Consider the following 18,497-nt stretch of genomic DNA (forward strand, 5'->3'; position numbering starts at 1 on the left):
AAAAAAAAGACCATGATATTATTCAATTCATCACCAAAAATCAAGTGAAAAGAAATAAAAATGCTTTGATGTCAGATTTTTATGACAAGCATTTTTCTGTTCATGACAAGAATTTTAGAGTACCATTGCGATTTTGGTAATTAGTCATGATGGAGTTCATATGAATTCCATCTTTATTAAAAATTAAAACCTATTCTTTCTACATACAACAATTGCATAAAAATGATTTCTTCTCACAGTGAATCACTCTGAGCCCACTTGACTCTCTGAATTGTTACACATGGACTCACTCTTACTTGCTTTCCTCTTCTTATTACCATCACAAGACAGCCTGTAAGAACAACAAAAAGAAAAAAGTTTTAAAGAATGAAAATTAACTAAGATTTGAGATAATAAATTTTGATTTATTTCATTAATTTGATTCAAATTTGTATGTAATTTTTTTTAGTTCACATAAAATTTAAAAGGATAAAATTGAAGATTCAATTGAAAATTAAACTGATGACTCATATAATTTAATTTAACTGTTTGTTAATTTAAATTTTTGAAAAGAAAATTAAGTAAACATAATTAATTATTCTAAAAAATAATATTTTATTTAAATTTATCTAAATTTTAAACAAGTATATATGGACATGCATGGAACATACCCCAGTTTCAGTCAAGTCACTGAAATATCATTATCACTTTCTTCTTCCTTCTCTCTTCCATCATTGCTAGCAGTTTGGGCAGTTCTTGCAACAGAGAATCTCCTTTCGAATGGATTAAACTCCAGCAATGTTGATTTTGACAATGATGAACTTCGTTGAAGCTCCTCCACTATAATTAATTAATCAGTACATAAAATTCTATCAAATATGAAAATATTTTTACACTTTGACATGTTTCATTAAATCAGGTTTATCATAATTTAATTGATTAATTAATTAAAATTTACCTTTTTCTGCAGCTTTTCATTCTCTTCAATGATCATCTGCACCTGACAAAAATCAGAACATTTAATATAAAAAGAAAGGAAACTAAGGAGATTATACACATGTTGCCAAAATTTCTAGCTAGTTAATTTGATTAATTAGCTGCAATCTATATATTTTAAGGGACTACTTTGTTACAAATAATAAAACAACCAGGGGCTAAATTATTACAAAAGTGAAACTTACTGTACTAAACTGTTTATAGTTTTACTAGATGAAAACTTTAACTGTCAATAAATTTCAATTTTATCTAGATTTTTCATATGATCATTTTTTAATAGATAAGATTAATTATTAAAGATACTAATTAAATATTATATTAAATTTTACCTTCTTATCCTCAACAGAGAGTAACCCCTCACTTAATTGACGTTCCAGGTGGCGCAGCTCTTTGAAGATCAGGCGATCTAGTTGTTGACCCATCATCTGCCTGTAAAAAACTTTAGATTATTAGAAACTGAAGATTAATTGCATCAAATTCAGACTAATTTATCATCACTTACAAGCATGTCAACCGTAGTTGTGAGACTTCATCTTTCAGTGCGTTCACTTTTGCCCTATGTGCATTCTGTTTCTGAAATGTTTCTCACAAAACAATCATTATGTTCAGCAGGGACTCTCAAATGATTCAAAATATGTGTTTTTGTTGCGAACATACCTCTATTTCATGTTCATCAGGAGAAAGTTCAAGCCATTCTAAATCCACGCCTTTGCAGTATCTTGTGTGAGTGTTCTTCATGCTTCCAAAATAAACAAACAATTGGTGTTAAGAAAATGAACCTCTACTAGAGAATGTTCAAACATTTATTCTGCTAGTGTGTGTGTGGGTGTGTGTATATGTAAGTATGTATGTATAACTGATTTTAGAATCAAAACAATAACATCTTTAAAACAGAGAGAGAGAAAAATAGATAGATAGATACCTAGTGCTAGAGAATTCGTATAGCTTCCCAGTACTAGAGAAGACTATGACAGCAACTTTAGCTTCACAGAGAACAGACAATTCCTTAGCCTTCTTGAGCCACCCATTGCGTCGCTTAGAGAAGGTGGATTGTTCGCTATTTAAATTTTCAATCCTCTTCATCTCTCTCTTTCCTCTACCCATTGTTTTGCTCTCTTCTGTCATCTAATTAAAGGGTATTTGGCTAACAAAAGTATACTGCAATCAGAGGAAAGGAATACATCTATATATACATGTTCAGAAGCAAGAAGAAGAAATATAATTAATAAATTACTTAATTATACAGTCACTATATATAACTAAATGTGCTGACCAGAATTCGTATAGGTCATGAAAAGGTGACAGATTGGATTCTATTTCTAGCATTTTATCCAAATTAGGTTTCTTCTAATTACTTAGGCAATAGGTATATATTTGCCTCTTTTGGAACTTTTGCTATTTAACGCATGGGTGCTTAATTACATGCATGCACCAAGAAAACCTTTTATAGTATAAATAATAGAGTGCATGCATGTTTCATAGAGTATAAGATTATACATTCAAAACTCAATATCTTCTTTTCCTATTAAAAAAATAAAAGATTTGATTAGAGGACCAAATTAAATTAATTAATAAGTTAAGGGGCAAACAAAAGATTAGAGGACTAACTTAAATAAATTATAAAGTTTTGAGAAAAGATTAAAAATAATAGGAAACACCTCATGGACTAATGGGTAAAGGATGAAAGACCAATGGGTAAAACTAATAAAAATCAGCCTTATCTTCATCCTCCTAAAGCTACCTGCCATTCATCCTTCTTCCTCCTTTCTTTTATTTTCTTTCAACAGCCCAAATTCTCTCAAATTTGAAGAGAGAATCTCAAGCAAAAACCCTTGATCAACCCATTTTCGGAGACTTAAGCAAAGGGAGCAAGAGACTAGGTGAATCAAGCTTGAAGAACCCTAACTCCTTAAAGGGTTTGGTGGAGATTAAAAGGAAAAGAGGGAGGGGGGGGGGGGTGTTGTGTGTGCAGTGAGAGTAGCTGGTTCACAACAAAAGTTAGTGCCATAATCTATGTTGTTTATCATATTCGAGTAAAGAGTTCATTAGGGATAAGGAAGATATGCAAATTGATGAAAATAATAGCTTGTGTGTGAGTGTGGAGATTTGAATCTGCCAGTAGGCTGCAGGATCAATCATTTTTAAAAATTCATAAATTAAGTTAGGAAAGTTGGATTGTTGTGATATTTATGTCTATGAAACTTGGTAGTTTCATGTTAGACCTGTTAAGTTGGTGTTTGAAGGCAAAAATTTTTATTGCTTAAATCTAGAAAATTGACCTGATGGTTTCTAGAAGCAGGACAATCAATTTTAAAAATTCATATCTTGTGTTACAAAACTTGAAATGCTGTGATTCTTGAACTGTTGGAAAGCTTAATGAATGCCCTGAAACTTTGTAGTTATGGCTAAGAATCGATTTTGCGGGCTTCATAGTGATATTTTTACATTTCCTATTACTACTCTGAATGTGATTGAAGTCTAGAGCAGGTTGCACATTTTTGTTCATAACTTAAGATGTAGACCTAATTTTGATATGATTCAAATTGGAGATTAAAAGAGACATATGAAAGTTGAATTCTAAAAAATAAGGCAATAAAACCCTATTTCTATGATTTTTGGTAGAATTTTAAACTTGCTACCCTATTTACTAGAATTGATTGAAAAATGTAATTGTGTGTTTTTAATGATATTGATTGTGAATGAGTTATAAATAAAAGGGGAAATTAGTGAGCATGTCTTGATTGAATAAATTACATGTAATATTGATAATGTGTATACCTATTACAAGTCTAGAAATAGGTGGCATGAGGAAATTGACTAGTCAATTGTTGAAATTATGCGCAATAACTTGGCTTTATGCCATGATGAGGTACTTGGCTTTATGCCATGATGAGGGTTCTTGGCTTATGCTATGATGAGGATACTTGTCACTTGAATTGTCTAGACATTGTAATTGGGCTAAAAAAATAAATGAAAAGGGGTATGTGAAAAAGATTATTCATGAAATGCTATGCACTTTAATTATAAATATTATTAATTTGATCATGCAAGAATTCTATGTAATTAAAAGCTATATCATGTCATTATTAAATTGTGTAGGATTGCACATGTATTATTGAAATAAAATTTTTAGAAACATGATTCATCAGATTATGCATGATTGATTTGCATACATATTGTCTGATATAATATCATTAAGTTATAGCACCACTAAGCAAGTTGCTTAGGGGAGAGTTGTTTGAACTTTCCGTAGGTAATAAAAGAAAGGATAAAGAGCCGACATGAGAGTGAACGCGTAAGGGAGCATTTTGCTCAACACTTGAGAAGACACCTTGTTGTTTTGTACACATTAAGTGATTACATTGTATTAGTCATTTTTGGTTATGTAATGTAATCCTTTAATGTGTAATTATTTAAAATCTACAAACTACATGGATGTTATAACAAGTTTTGTATCTTGTAAACACTTTCATATGCACATACTGTAAATTTCTTAGTATGAAAATTTATTTTCAATTAATGAGATGTGTGTATACATTATGGTCATTGTGAGATTGGTTGTGAAAGAAACCACATAGATTTCATATGTGTCTTGGATTAATATGATAAATGTTGACAGGTATTTTAACAGGTCACTTACAATTACTTAAAATTTTAAAGAAAACTCTGTACGATTTTTGTCTTGAAATTTGAAATTAAATTTCGTTATTTGAGAAATTCCAAATAGATGGAAAATTTATAAGTTTGGTTTTCTTATAACTTAAATAAATTTGAAAATTTTAAATCTCCTGTTGTTTTCTCTAATATGAAACAAAATTGGAAATAAAGAAATCAAGATTTGTTAAAGAGAGTGTTTTAATCCCTCGAGATATACTCTTGGGTGTATCTCGAGGGTATGTACACACTACTCTAGCTGCAGATAGGGTTAGGGAGCTGCATGGCCTCTACTACCAACTACTTTGGGTGGCATTGTCCTATAAAACAAATATAAGGAACAAAATATCAGGATATACTCAATAACATTGACACTAGAAGTAGAAGGGCTTATAGAACCTATAAACCTATGCTCTAATGCAATTAAATGTCATACCCATCCCTATACCATAAAGATAGATGTGGCTTGGAAAGCTGATAGAGTCACCCTTAAAAATATAGCTAGTTGAACATGTATAAACCTATTGAAAACATGGAAGTATATACTAGGAAGTGGCTTCATGCCAACGAAGCATAAGTATTACATCAGAGTATAATTATCCTCTTTGTGAGGATCAAAAGAATAATTTTATAGACCATAAATGTCTAGCAACCTAAGCATATAAATTAATATATTACAATATAAAAAGAACCAGAGTTTTACAAAAGGAACTTGTTGGCCAAACCTCCACTAGACTCTATAGTTGGTGAAGTGGAAGAAAGGATAATGCTAATGAACAAGAGCTGCTAGCAGTAGAATTACCAAAAAGAATTTGGAATATTAAACAATATAAAGGGTGAGTACAACTACTCAGTGAGCGGACAAATAAATAACAAAGGGAGAACAAACAATGTTTTTGTACTTATTAATGCCACATACCATGACAAATTAAGTCAACTGAATAAATATCATACATCTCAAATTACATAATTATGTTGAAATAAAATATTTGTTGTGACAATGTTTCTAAAATAATTTGCTAAAATATCATAAAATTTGTAAAATCCATATACACTCATAACATGCTGCCTTATAGATAATGTTGGCATCTCAAGCCCAATAAAAATAAAAATGCTAACAATCTGAGAGTAATGCTGATGTCTTAGGCTCTATGATGACACTAACGGCACAAAAGCAAGCAAAATGTTAGTCATACACATGTACAAAGCTACCCTCAATGGGTGACCATCTTATATATGCTCCAAAGGCTCTGTGTATATCAAGTGTTATTCTAAAGATAGTATAAATATAAGCTAAGCTGAAAATAAACTACCTGTTATCAAAGTGCTATCTATTCTGTGTATACTTATAGTGTATTCGGCCTTTTATTCAGTTATAAAATTAAATTCTCATTTTATTTATTAAAAAATACATATCTACCATTATCAATTTCATTTTTGCATAAAGAAAATAAAATACATAAAGATGCATCTAATAAAATGCCATTGTTATATATTTATTCACTCACCTCTAAAGACCAAATAGAGCCTAAACTAGTGGAGCACCCGTAGTATCTACAATAGAAATTGGATCCTCTCTTAAGGTTAGAGAGAAAAAAAAAAAAAAAAAAGTGAATTAAGGAAGAAATTTAAATCTAGAATGAGAATATGGAATGAGAAATGCATGACTAATTTTCAAAAATTCTAAAAAAAAAATCCAAGAACATTTCGGCATAAACCAGACGTTTCCCATTCCAAAAGCTCAACAGTCCTCAACACATTACAATTAATTAAAAATGCCCATTTGAGGCCTGCACAAAATATTTATAACAATCCACCTTTTTCTTCCATTTATTTCTCCTCCTCCATCCAATATTTTTTTTCTTCTCCTTAAGTACTTCATGCTAAAATCTTTTCCAAAATTAAATCAAAATTCTTGCTAACATGAATATAATTAATATCTTATTAGTTCAAAATCAACCACCTCATACTTTAATTTTGTCCATTCCCAACCTAGTATTTAATACTTAAAAACTTAAATGCAATCCTCTAATATAAAAAAATACAAACTTTTAATTTCACCTATTAAAGAGCACACACCTAATCTCATGCCAAGAAATTACTATAGAACAATGGAATATCAAAATAAACTTTAATAATTAGAAAGAAAAGAAGGAAGAACTTACCCATCCGAAAATTGAATATACTACTCTTGCAAGGGCGAAATGGGTTTTGGGTTAGGATTTTTGTTGAAATGGGTGTTTAACTATTGAATTTTGCAGGTTTATGGGTTGATTTGAAAATTGGAAGTGAACGAAGGGAGCAAAGGGAAATTTGGCTAGTGGTTTAAGGAGCTCCTGCTTCGCTCTCTTCTTCTTCTTCTTCTTCTTCTTCTTCTTCATTATTATTATTATTATTATTATTATTATTTTCTAGACTTTTTTTTCCTTAAGCACTTCATGCTAAAATCTCTTCCAAAATTAAATCAAAATTCTTGCCAGCATGAATATAATTAATATCTATTATTAGTTCCAAAATCAACCACCTCATACTTTAATTTTTTCCATTCTCGACCGAGTATTTAAGGCTTAAAAACTTAAATGCAATCCTCTAATATAAAAAATTACAAACTTTTAATTTCACCTATTAAAGAGCACACACCTAATAAGCAAGAAAATACATTTTCATCAAACCTAGAAACCAATTATTTCAAAACAAATATTTACTCACTAATCTAATATAAAATTTATCTCCCTCATAATCTCATGCCAAGAAATTACTATAGAACAATGGAATATCAAAATAAAATTTAATAATTAGAAAGAAAAGAAGGAAGAACTTACCCATTTGAAAATTGAATATACTACTCTTGCAAGTGGGAAATGGGTTTAGGGTTAGGGTTTTTGTTGAAATGGGTGTTTAACTATTGAATTTTGTAGGTTTATGGGTTGATTTGAAAAGTGGAAGTGAAGGAAGGGAGCAAAGGGAAATTTGGCTAGTGGTTTGTGGAGCTTCTTCTTCTTCCTCCTCCTTATGGGCCCTTAAAATTATTTTTTCATGAGCTCTTGTTACTTTTTTAATTGGCCAAAAAATGTTATAGTACATAGTTCAATTTGGGCGGATTCATTGTATTTTATTAAATTAAACTGTAAAATTCATTCATTGCATTTTATTAAACTAAATTGAAAAATTCATTTTTAACGATATTCAAACTGAAATTTTATAATCATATACGTTCAGTTTCACATTAAGTGAGTCAGATTCGATTTTTACAATCTTTACTTCTTCTAACACTTTTTAGACTTCTATAATTTAACTTTTATCGATCCTTTTGCATATATATATATATATATATATATATATATATATATATATATATATATATATATATATATATATATATATATATATATTAAATTTTTACTATATTAACTCAAAATATAAATAAATAAATAAAAACAGTTTATAATTTTTTTCAAAACATAACCAATATTTAAATGTATAAAATCATTGATTTCGGCTTAAGTTCATTTGAGTTGATCCAGTTTTTTAATTTAGCAGTTTCTTTATACACCCCTAGCATCGATATCAAAATATTTATAAGATGTAAATGCACATTCATAAGTATCAAAGCACTCTCTGATACTTGTCTTTACTGTGTCTTATTACCTTTAAAGTAAATCATCATGTTCCAATTGATGCTACATCAGTGACAAAAAAATCCATGATATTATTCAATTCATGACCAAAAATCAAGTGAAAAGAAATTAAAATGCTTTGATGTCAGATTTTCATGACAAGCATTTTTCTTTTCATGACAAGAATTTTAGAATGATACAACAATCGCATAGAATGACTTCTTCTCATAGTGAATCACTCTGAGCCAACCTGACCCCTGAATCATTGCATATGAATTCATTCTTATTTGCTTTTCTCTTCTTATTACGTTCACAAGACAGCCTGTTAAAAAAAAAAAGTTTAAAAAATGATTAATTAAGATCTGGGATAATAATTTTGATTCATTTCACTAATTTGATTCAAATTTGTATGTTATTTTAGTTTACATAAAATTTAAAATGATAAAAATGAAGATTCAATTGAATGTTAAACTAATGACTCATATAATTTAATTTAACCGTTTGTCAATTTAAAGTTTTGAAAAGAAAATTAAATAAATAGAATTAATTTTTTAAAAAATCCATATTTTATTTAAATTAATCTAAATTTTAAACAAGTATATATGGAAACGCATAAATGGAACATACCCCAGTTGCAATAAAGTCACTGAAATATCATTATCACTTTCTTCTTCCTTCTCTCCTCCATCATAGCTAGCAGTTTTGGCAGTTCTTGCAACAGAGGATCTCCTTTCAAATGGATTAAACTCCAGCAATGTTGATTTTGACAATGGTGAACTTGTTGAAGCTCCTCCACCTATAATTAATTAATCAGTACATAAAATTCTATCACATATGAAAAATATTTTACACCTTCAAATGTTTCATTAAATAAGATTTGTCATTAATTAAAATTACCTGTTTCCGCAGCTTTTCATTCTCTTCAATGAGCTTCTGCTCCTGATGAAAATCAAAATATTTTTATATTAAAAACGGAAATTAAGGCGATAACATACATGTTGCCGAAATTTCTAGCTAGTTAATTTGATATATAGATATTTTATGGGACTACTTTGTTGCAAATAATAAAACCACCAGGGGCTCAATTATTACAAAAGTAAAATGTAATGTAATGTACTAAACTGTTTATAGTTTTCAACTCACTATCTGTAAATTTTACTAGATGAAAACTTTAACTGTCAATAAATTTCAATTTTATCCAGATTTTTCATATGAACATTTTCTAATGCATAAGACTAATTATTAATGATACTGATTAAACGTTTATATTAAAATTTTACCTTCTTATCCTCAACAGAGAGTAACCCCTCGCTTAATTGACGTTCTAGGTGGTGCAGCTCTTTGAAGCTCAGGCGATCTATTTGTTGACCCATCGTCTGCCTGTAAAAAACTTTAGATTATTAGAAACTGAAGATTAATTGCATCATATTCAGACTAATTCATCATCACTTACAAGCATGTCAACCGTAGTTTTGAGACTTCATCTTTCAGTGCATTCACTTTTGCCCTATGTGTATTTTGTTTCTGAAATGATTCTCACAAAACAATCATTATTTTCAGAAGGGACTCTCAAATGATTCAAAATATGTGTTTTTGTTGTGAACATACCTCTATTTCATGTTCATCAGTAGAAAGTTCAAGCCATTCTAAATCCACGCCATTGCAGTATGTTGTGAGAGTGTTCTCCATGCTTCCAAAATAAACAAACAATTGGTGTTAAGAAAATGAACCTCTACTAGAGACTGTTCAAACATTTATTCTACTGGTACATATATATATATATATATGATTATAGAATCAAAACAATAACATATATAAAGAAAGAGAGAAAAGAAAAATAGATAGATAGATAGTTACCTAGTGCTAGAAAATTCGTATAGCTTCCCAGTACTAGAGAAGACTATGACAGCAACTTCAGCATCACAGAGAACAGACAATTCCTTGGCCTTTTTGAGCAACCCATTGCGTCGCTTAGAGAAGGTGACTTGTCTGCTATTTACATTTTCGATCCTCTTTATCTCTATCTTGCCTCTGCTCATTGTTTTCATCTCTTTTGCCATCTAATTAAAGGGTATTTGGCAAACAAAAGTACACTGTAATCAGAGGAAGGGAATATATCTATATATATATATACATGTTCAGATGCAAGAAGAAGAAATATAATTAATAAATTACTTAATTATACAGTCACTATATATAACTATGTGTGCTGACCAGAATTCGTATAGGTCATGAAAAGGTGACAGATTGGATTCTATTTCTAGCGTTTTATCCAAATTAGGTTTCTTCTAATTACTTAGGCAGTGGGTATATATTTGTCTCTTTTGGAACTTTTGCTATTTAACGCATGGGTGCTTAATTACATGCATGCACCAAGAAAACCTTTTATAGTATAAATAATAGAGTGCATGCATGTTTCATAGAGTATAAGATTATACATTCATATCTCAATATCTTCTTTTCCTATTAAAAAAATAAAAGATTAGATTAGAGTGGGTATTATTATCTTCTCCTGTGAATATAGAAATATAGTTATTGAATTTAATTGGGAAAATGGTCAAAATTTTCTGAACTTTACTATTTTTATAATTATAGCATGAATTTTTTTATTTTTTTCACTTTTGAGTATAGAAAGATGAATTACTGAATTTAATTGGAAAAATAGCCAAAAATTTCCAAACTTTATTTATTTTTATAATTATAGCATGAATTTTTTTTAATAATTACACCCTGAATTATTGACAACAAGGCATTTGTATCCTTTCATTAATCACACCATTAGAAATGAACAAAAATGTCCCCTCAGTTATACTAATCTCCCAAATTAAACTTAAATCTTAATAGTCTAACCTAATTAAAACAGATAATTTGCCCCATAAATTAGAATATAGCTATTTATCCCTAAATTAAAATTGCCACCTCAACAATTTATCTCTTTCAATTACGTTAGATTATTAGGGTTTAAGATTAATTTGGAGATTAATATAGTTGAAATGTCAATTCTGTTAATTTTTAACTGTGTGATTAACGGCAGAATACAATTGCAAAATTGTCCATAGATTAGTTTGCAATTGTTAAAAAAAAAAAAAGTTTAGAGAGTAATTATAAAAATAAGTGAAGTTAAGATTTTTTTTTTTTTTGGCATTATCCCAACTTAATTAGTAAGATATGTAAAAATAGAACTAAAGCTGGCTTACTTAAAATTACAAGCCCAAAAAATAATAACAAAGAAAAAAAATAAGAAAAGGAAAATAAAAAGGTGATTCCAAACATGTCCTTACCAAAATTGGCAAAGAATTTAGGTGTACTATTCATAGCAAGTGTTAAGAATGGAAGGTTCTTATAGGGAGTTGTGGGAAGAAAATCATTATACACTTGCCAACTTTGTTTTACACTTTGTTTATGCTTGGATAGTTTCAGAAATCCTACAATTTTGGAATGATTTAGGTGGCTAAATTAATTAGTTGCACATCATAATTAATCAAGTTCCCACAAATTCTAGATATACTTGTAATGACTTTGCTAGCCTGCTCATTTAATCATTAATTAGTATTACAAATTACCTATTTATTTAAAAATGTAGATTCATTCCCCTATTAAAAGAAATAATAATAATTTGTTTATATATGAAAGAAAACCAGTGGATTGAATCTATCATAATCTAGCTTTTAAAATGTAACACTACTCACCCGTCTACAGTGTAGCTGAGCCATAAGTGCCACATTCGGTGCCGGAGCACCCTATCTTGTTTTGTCATGTCTATTGTAAATTTTAATGTCATTTAAATCAGGTAATTTATATGTAGAATTTTTTTTTTTATATCTTATTTCTGTGGAGACCCGGACAGATTCTCCTCTGTAGCATCTGGTGGGTTCCACTATCACTTGTTAACATATTCATAGTCATCTTACATATTTCCATATCATATTCTCTTTTATTATATCATTCACAACTATTTATGAGATCTCAAAAAGAAGTATCATCTATTGCATTCATATGGAAATTCATAGATAATAAATTACAAGTTTTCATTTCAATCTCAAGTTTAATTTTAAGTCCAAAATGAAATACATCATAAACTAGTAATTACATCATGACTAAACATAATGAACCAAAATACTAGTCTATACATGGGCTCTACCAAAATACAAAAGACCGGTGAGGTGACTCTGGACAATGGCAGATCTGGTCAGAGCTCTATCAGTGCACTACTAGTGCCGCTGCTGCGGCTGCTAGGACTGATCTCCAGTACCTATGCGATGAAAAACCAACGTGCTAAGCATAATGCTTAGTGGTGCATAATTTATAATAACAATAATTTAACAATTGAAATAATATCTGCAAATCATAATTTCTGGGTCTTTTACATTTTTATTGCTCTTTGGAAGCAATTAACATTATCGGGATCTTTTATGATTACTTATTGTATTTTAAGTCTTAATTAATTTTTATCAGTGCTCAAGAAATCTATAACAAATTATAAAAGCTGGATGCACGGGTGTATATTGGTTAAACAGCCATATGTCTATCCAAAGATATGTCCTGCTGCACGAGGCCACCGGTGCACGAGCCACGAGCCACAGCTTGTAAAGCCAGAAATAAAGTACGCACAATGGCCAGTAAGTAGGCATATAGCCTGTAGAACAATCATACCAAGCATATATTGTCAGTTCATGATTTTCTTGGTAGGCAATACTGCTATCTGTAGTCCATAATTGGTATACCAATTTATCCAAACTAAATAAGTAAGTCTATGTATACTATGGGCAATTAAACATTTTTAATTATTTTAGCACTATTCACTGTTACTATTTTCTGTTACTGTTCATTGGTACCATTAATTTCATATTAATAGGACATTAGTCTCAATTTACATATTCATATCATTTTTAATATTTAATTATCCTTATGAGTACTTTAATTATCATATATAGCATTTTTCCCATGAATGTTTCTTTAGGTTCATTTTGATGTGTTATCTTTATCTAGGAATTTGACTAGGTTAGGATGTCTATTTGGTCACACTTCCTTCATAATAAATGCTTCTCTATGTTTAACTTGAATTTCAGTTTTTGAATCACTGACTTTGGAGTCATAGAACTCAAGTTATGGTCAAAATACCATAACTGGTCCCTTTGCCTCTAAGCTATCCAGAATTTACAATTTATGTTCAATAAACTTTGACCAGTCATTTGATCATTTTATGGTCATTTTTTGACTTAGGTTCCTTCACAAGATATGTTCCTCTATGTCTTAGAGACTCCCAGGTACAATTTCATAATTTTTTAAGCTTGGTATAGTGAGTTATAGTCAGTGTATTAACCTAGACTCTCAGTCCTATAAGGGCAATAACCAACTTCAGGGCAAAATGTTTAACCCTCTTTTTAGGGTCTTTACACTTAGAATTTGGCAAATGTGTCTAAATCAATATTGCAGCCCTAAGTATCATGTTTCCATTGATGTAATTTTAGGTCATTTGGACAAGTATAGAAAGAGTTATGACCTTCATTTGGTCATTTTCTGGGTTGGCAATTTTAGTGACTCAACTTGTGCTAACAATTTGATTTAGTTAAAAGCAAAACTGGGTCAAGTGGTCTTCATAAAAAGTGTAGCCCTATGTCTAAGCTTTCTATTGATATAATTTTAGGTCATTTGGACCAGTATAGAGAGAGTTATGACCAAATGAACACGTATTGTTCATTTGGTCATTTTCTGGGTTGACAGTTTTAGTGACTCAATTTATGCTAACAATTTGATTTAGTTAAAAGCAAAATTGGGTCAAGTGGTCTTCATGAAAAGTGTAGCCCTATGTCTAAGCTTTCCATTGATATAATTTTAAGTTATTTGGACCAGTATAGAGAGAGTTATGACCAAATGAACACGTACTATTCATTTGGTCATTTTCTGGGTTTCAATGTTTGGTCATCCAAGTTTGGGCAAAGAATTGGTCATGATTTTGGCAAAATTTGGGCATGGTGTCTGCATGAAAAATGGGCTAATTTGAGTCTATTTTCACCTCCAATTAGCTTCATATCAATTGGAGTTATACATTTTCAGTTATGGGTCAATAAACCCACTAGACTCATTGAGTCCAAACCTGTAGAAAATTGAACACTCCCAATATCTCAATTCCTTCAACTTCCTTACTTTAATTTGCATGCAATACACTTCTATAAGCAACAATTTCAACTTAATAGGTCAATTTCAACATTTACACCAGGTCCTCAAGCATTTACACAAACCCTAGTTTTCAAAGTTTTAAATTTTTACAAACAGTACACAATCAAATACCCAAACATTTCAACTCATCACACATTCTCATGGAACCATTTTTCATCACTTAAAAGCAAAAAACTTAAAGTTCCATGGCTGCCAAAAATTCAAAGGTTCTTTCCTCTAGATTTTCTTTTTGTTTTAATGATATTTATGCTTAACTAGACATGCTTTTCATGTTTAATAAAGAGAAGAAGAGGGATTAATGCACTAACCTTACTTGAGTTTCCCTAACTTCAAATTTCTTGCTTCCAATGGGTGTCTATAGCTTCCTTAGGGTGTGGGGAGTATTTTTTGTGAAATGGGCTATGGGTTTTGGTGTGTAGAAGCTTGGGAAATCAAGCTTGAAAAGCTTGACAACAATGGAGGAAATGAGGGAAAGAGAGAGAGAAGAAATGAAGGAAGAAGATAGAAGTGAGTGGGAATTTGTCCTCTAGTGCCTATTTATAATTTTTTTTGAATTTTCCTAAGCTTTTTCTTTTCTTTTCTTTTCTTTTATTTTCCTTTCTTTTCTTTTCTTTTCTTTTCTCTTCTCATTTTCCTAATCTATTTCATAAATTTTAATTAATGTTAATTATTTTATTCTCTAATTTTTTTTTATTTTGACATTTAGGTCAAAATTCACCTTTGGGGGTGAAATGACCAAAATGCATATTAGGTTATTTTTATTATTTTTGTACCAATTTATAAATTCTCTAAACTTTAATTTATTTTTTTTCTTTACATTTTTTCTATATTTTTTTTTAATATTTATTTCTTCAATTTATGCCTCCTCACTATAGTCTAGGTGTAGTTCCAGACATTTTAACTGTCCGAACAGATATTAGTCGTCAGAACAGTAAAATGTACGGACTACCTATGGTGAGGGCCTTACATAAAATTACTTTTCATTTTCCTTTTCAAGCTCAATTCCAACAAAAATTTAATTATTAAATTCTTTACTATTGTTTTAAAAAACAAATTAAATAGTTAAACTGGAAATCAAGCCTACAAATTTTTTATCCGATTCAATTTATGTTTAATGTATATTTTATCAACTGTTTTTTATTTTTATTTATAATTTTAAAATTTTAGTTTATTAATTTTTATCATGATTTTCAAACTCAGCCTAGTCATTGAACCAGCATAGTGAGAGGATCAATAATTTAAGGTTCAACCAGGATCGAACCAGAGGTTTAACTAGTATACTATTAAATAAATATATATTAAATAAATATTATGTAATTAATAATGTATTCAAATATATCAAAATTAATAATTTTATTAAATTTTATAAATAAATTATTAAATAATATTAAAAAATTAAAAAAAAAAACTGCTTTTCTTAAATTATTTGAACATTTTATTGAAATTAAAAGTATTATTATTTTATCATAAGTAAAAAATTAATAAAACATAATGAAAATAATTTTAATTTATTTTATATATAATAATTTAATTTATATAAAATAAATTTTAACAAAATTATAATAAATAGTTCATGAGCAGACTGGAGGAGACTCATGGTTAAGGGTTTAAATCCTCCCATATATATTTCCAATGCATTTTTTTTTTTTAATTAAGGGAATGAACTGATTTACGCTTTTTTAATCAAACTAGGTTATTGATCAACTGGCTGATTTAAGAGAGTCAACTCTAGTTTATCCTAATATGGGTTTAGAAGATAAATCGGACTGGCCACTAGTCCCCTTCTTGGTTAAACCAGTCCAACCGGTCAGGCCAGTTGAATTTTCACAACCATTATTATTATTATTTTTTTTTTTTTTTCAGAATAACAAACATTTTTTTTTTTTTTTTATAAAAGGCATATCTTTCATTCCAAAGAATGAAGGAACCATTACATCAAGATGTACCAGATGAGCAATAGATTAGGGACTTCCTTAATCCAAAGAAGTTCATTCTCACCCATTGCCACATTCCCGAACTTAGCCATAGCAAGAGCAAGCATGTTTACAGAGCAACGAATGGAAGACCATGAGCAACAATCTAGATGACACACCAGATCCAGGCAATCTTGTAGCACATAACCGAAGCCATTCTGGGTGCAATCCTTCAACTGTAACAACGTGATAGCTCGAAGACAATCAGATTCAACAATTATCTTCCTAAAGCTCAATGCAATAGCCAACTGCAAGCCGAAGGAAGTAGCCATACCTTTAGACAGTTTCAGTAGACAAGAACCATAAAGACATTTCACAATTGAAGCCAATCATCCCGAAATACTACCAACCAACCTCGTCGAAGGTGTCCCTACATCATAATTCATTTTGACAAACCCTGGCAGCGGGGGAGTCCACCTGCAAACAAAATCAGATACAACATGCACTACCATCCCATCATCCTCAACCATTCTTGTTTGTCGAAATTCATCCATCAGAAATCCAGCAAGAGTAACAAACTCATGCGGTGCTGATTGGCAAAAACCACTTGATTTTTTTCCATACCAAATAAAATAACATACACAAGCCACACGAGAGAGTTCCTCACTTGTACAACACTCTACAAGGGAAGCCCACCAAAGCTTGAACGACAAACCATCAACCAAGCATACCCAACTCAAGTTGCGAAGACTCCAAACTAGTGTCAACTGGCAACAATCACGACATAAATGAATACAAGTCTCCCGAAGATCGCACAAGGGACAGCCTGGATCAATTGGAGCTACATGACTATGAAGGAGACCACTTGTTGGAACAATATTGAGAGCTACTCACGAAATAAAATTAATAACCTTTGATGGTGTTCCAAGCTTCCAAATTGATTTCTGAACCTAACCTGATTGGGAAGAAGAAGATGAGGCAGTTACTTGAGTATCCGCTTTCATGCCCGAGCTTTTTACTAAAAGGGTGCAATAAATAAAATCATACCAAAAAATGGTGGGTTTGAATTTAATTATCAAAAATGGATGGATTATGCTGAGTTGAAAGATATGAGGACCGGACGCTAATTATAATAACGTTTTGAAGGTTCAGATCCTATTATGAATAGCATGCAATGTTTAAACAAAATAAAATAATTAAAAAACTTAAAGGAAAGTTAGACAGTAGCGCCCAGCTTTCCTTTAACTCAACTCAACTAAGCCCTTTATCCCAAAAATTTAGGGTCGGCTATATGGATTCACTTTCTCCACTCTAAACGATTTTGGATTAAATCCTCAGAAATGTGTAATGCTTCTAGGTCATATTGTACTACTTTCCTCCAAGTCAATTTAGGTCTACCCTTTTTTTTTCTTTAAATTTTTTAATTTAAAAAATTAAAAAATTTTAAATTTAAAAATTCTTAATTATTAATAATTAATAATTATTTCAAAAAATTTAAAGGAAAACTGCGCTACTATAAACAGCATCCAACTTTCTTTTAAGTTTTTTAATTATTTTATTTTGTTTAAATATTACACGTTATTTATAATAGCGTATGGACCCTCAAAATGCTATTATAATTAGCGTTCGGCTCTCAAATCTTTTAACTCAGCATAATTCACCCATTTTTGGTAATTAAAGTCAAACCCATCCTTTTTTTGTATAATTTTTTTTTTATTACACCCTTTTGATAAAAAAACTCTTCATACCCAGAGCGACTCTATATCCACTGCGAACTTAATAAAGTCCCTTGGCCTCATAATGCCAAACTAGCCCATCAACTCAGCCAAAAGTGGATAGCAGAATGAGTAAGACCAAATTTTAACCAGGGAATCATCCCCAGTTTGCCATTTCAAACCCCTTAATAGAGCATACTGACTAAACAAAATGCTCCTTCGATTGAAACTTGGAACCTAGCCAATAGTAGCGTCAAGGGCTGTACCTGCAGGTAATAACGGGCTCTCAACGATCAGACAATCAAAGAATGAGTAAATGGAAGCAATCTCTACCCTTGTTTAGCCAAAATAGCCCTATTGAAACATTCGAAATCTTGAAAACCAAGCCCTCCCTCGTCTTTCAATGACACAACTGTTGCCAGGAACAATAATGCATCTGCCTT

General features: G+C 30.4%; 2 protein-coding genes across 2 annotated transcripts; both read right to left on the reverse strand.

The window, feature by feature from the left end:
* Window positions 1-83: 83 nt before the first annotated feature.
* Window positions 84-2,079, reverse strand: LOC131178500 (agamous-like MADS-box protein AGL15). Its single transcript, XM_058143462.1, has 7 exons — window positions 1,898-2,079; window positions 1,633-1,714; window positions 1,478-1,548; window positions 1,305-1,404; window positions 938-979; window positions 651-819; window positions 84-330 (listed from the first exon to the last, which is right to left on the reverse strand). Exons 1-6 carry the CDS (start codon window positions 2,077-2,079, stop codon window positions 667-669), a joined length of 630 nt encoding a protein of 209 aa, XP_057999445.1. The 3' UTR covers window positions 84-330; window positions 651-666.
* A 6,392-nt stretch (window positions 2,080-8,471) lies between these two features.
* Window positions 8,472-10,285, reverse strand: LOC131178339 (agamous-like MADS-box protein AGL18). The gene is made up of 7 exons (XM_058143297.1): window positions 10,104-10,285; window positions 9,855-9,936; window positions 9,700-9,770; window positions 9,527-9,626; window positions 9,144-9,185; window positions 8,874-8,992; window positions 8,472-8,568 (listed from the first exon to the last, which is right to left on the reverse strand). Exons 1-7 carry the CDS (start codon window positions 10,283-10,285, stop codon window positions 8,472-8,474), a joined length of 693 nt encoding a protein of 230 aa, XP_057999280.1.
* Window positions 10,286-18,497: the final 8,212 nt, after the last annotated feature.

This window comes from Hevea brasiliensis, chromosome 3, assembly GCF_030052815.1.
Source record: "Hevea brasiliensis isolate MT/VB/25A 57/8 chromosome 3, ASM3005281v1, whole genome shotgun sequence".
NCBI lineage: Eukaryota > Viridiplantae > Streptophyta > Magnoliopsida > Malpighiales > Euphorbiaceae > Hevea > Hevea brasiliensis.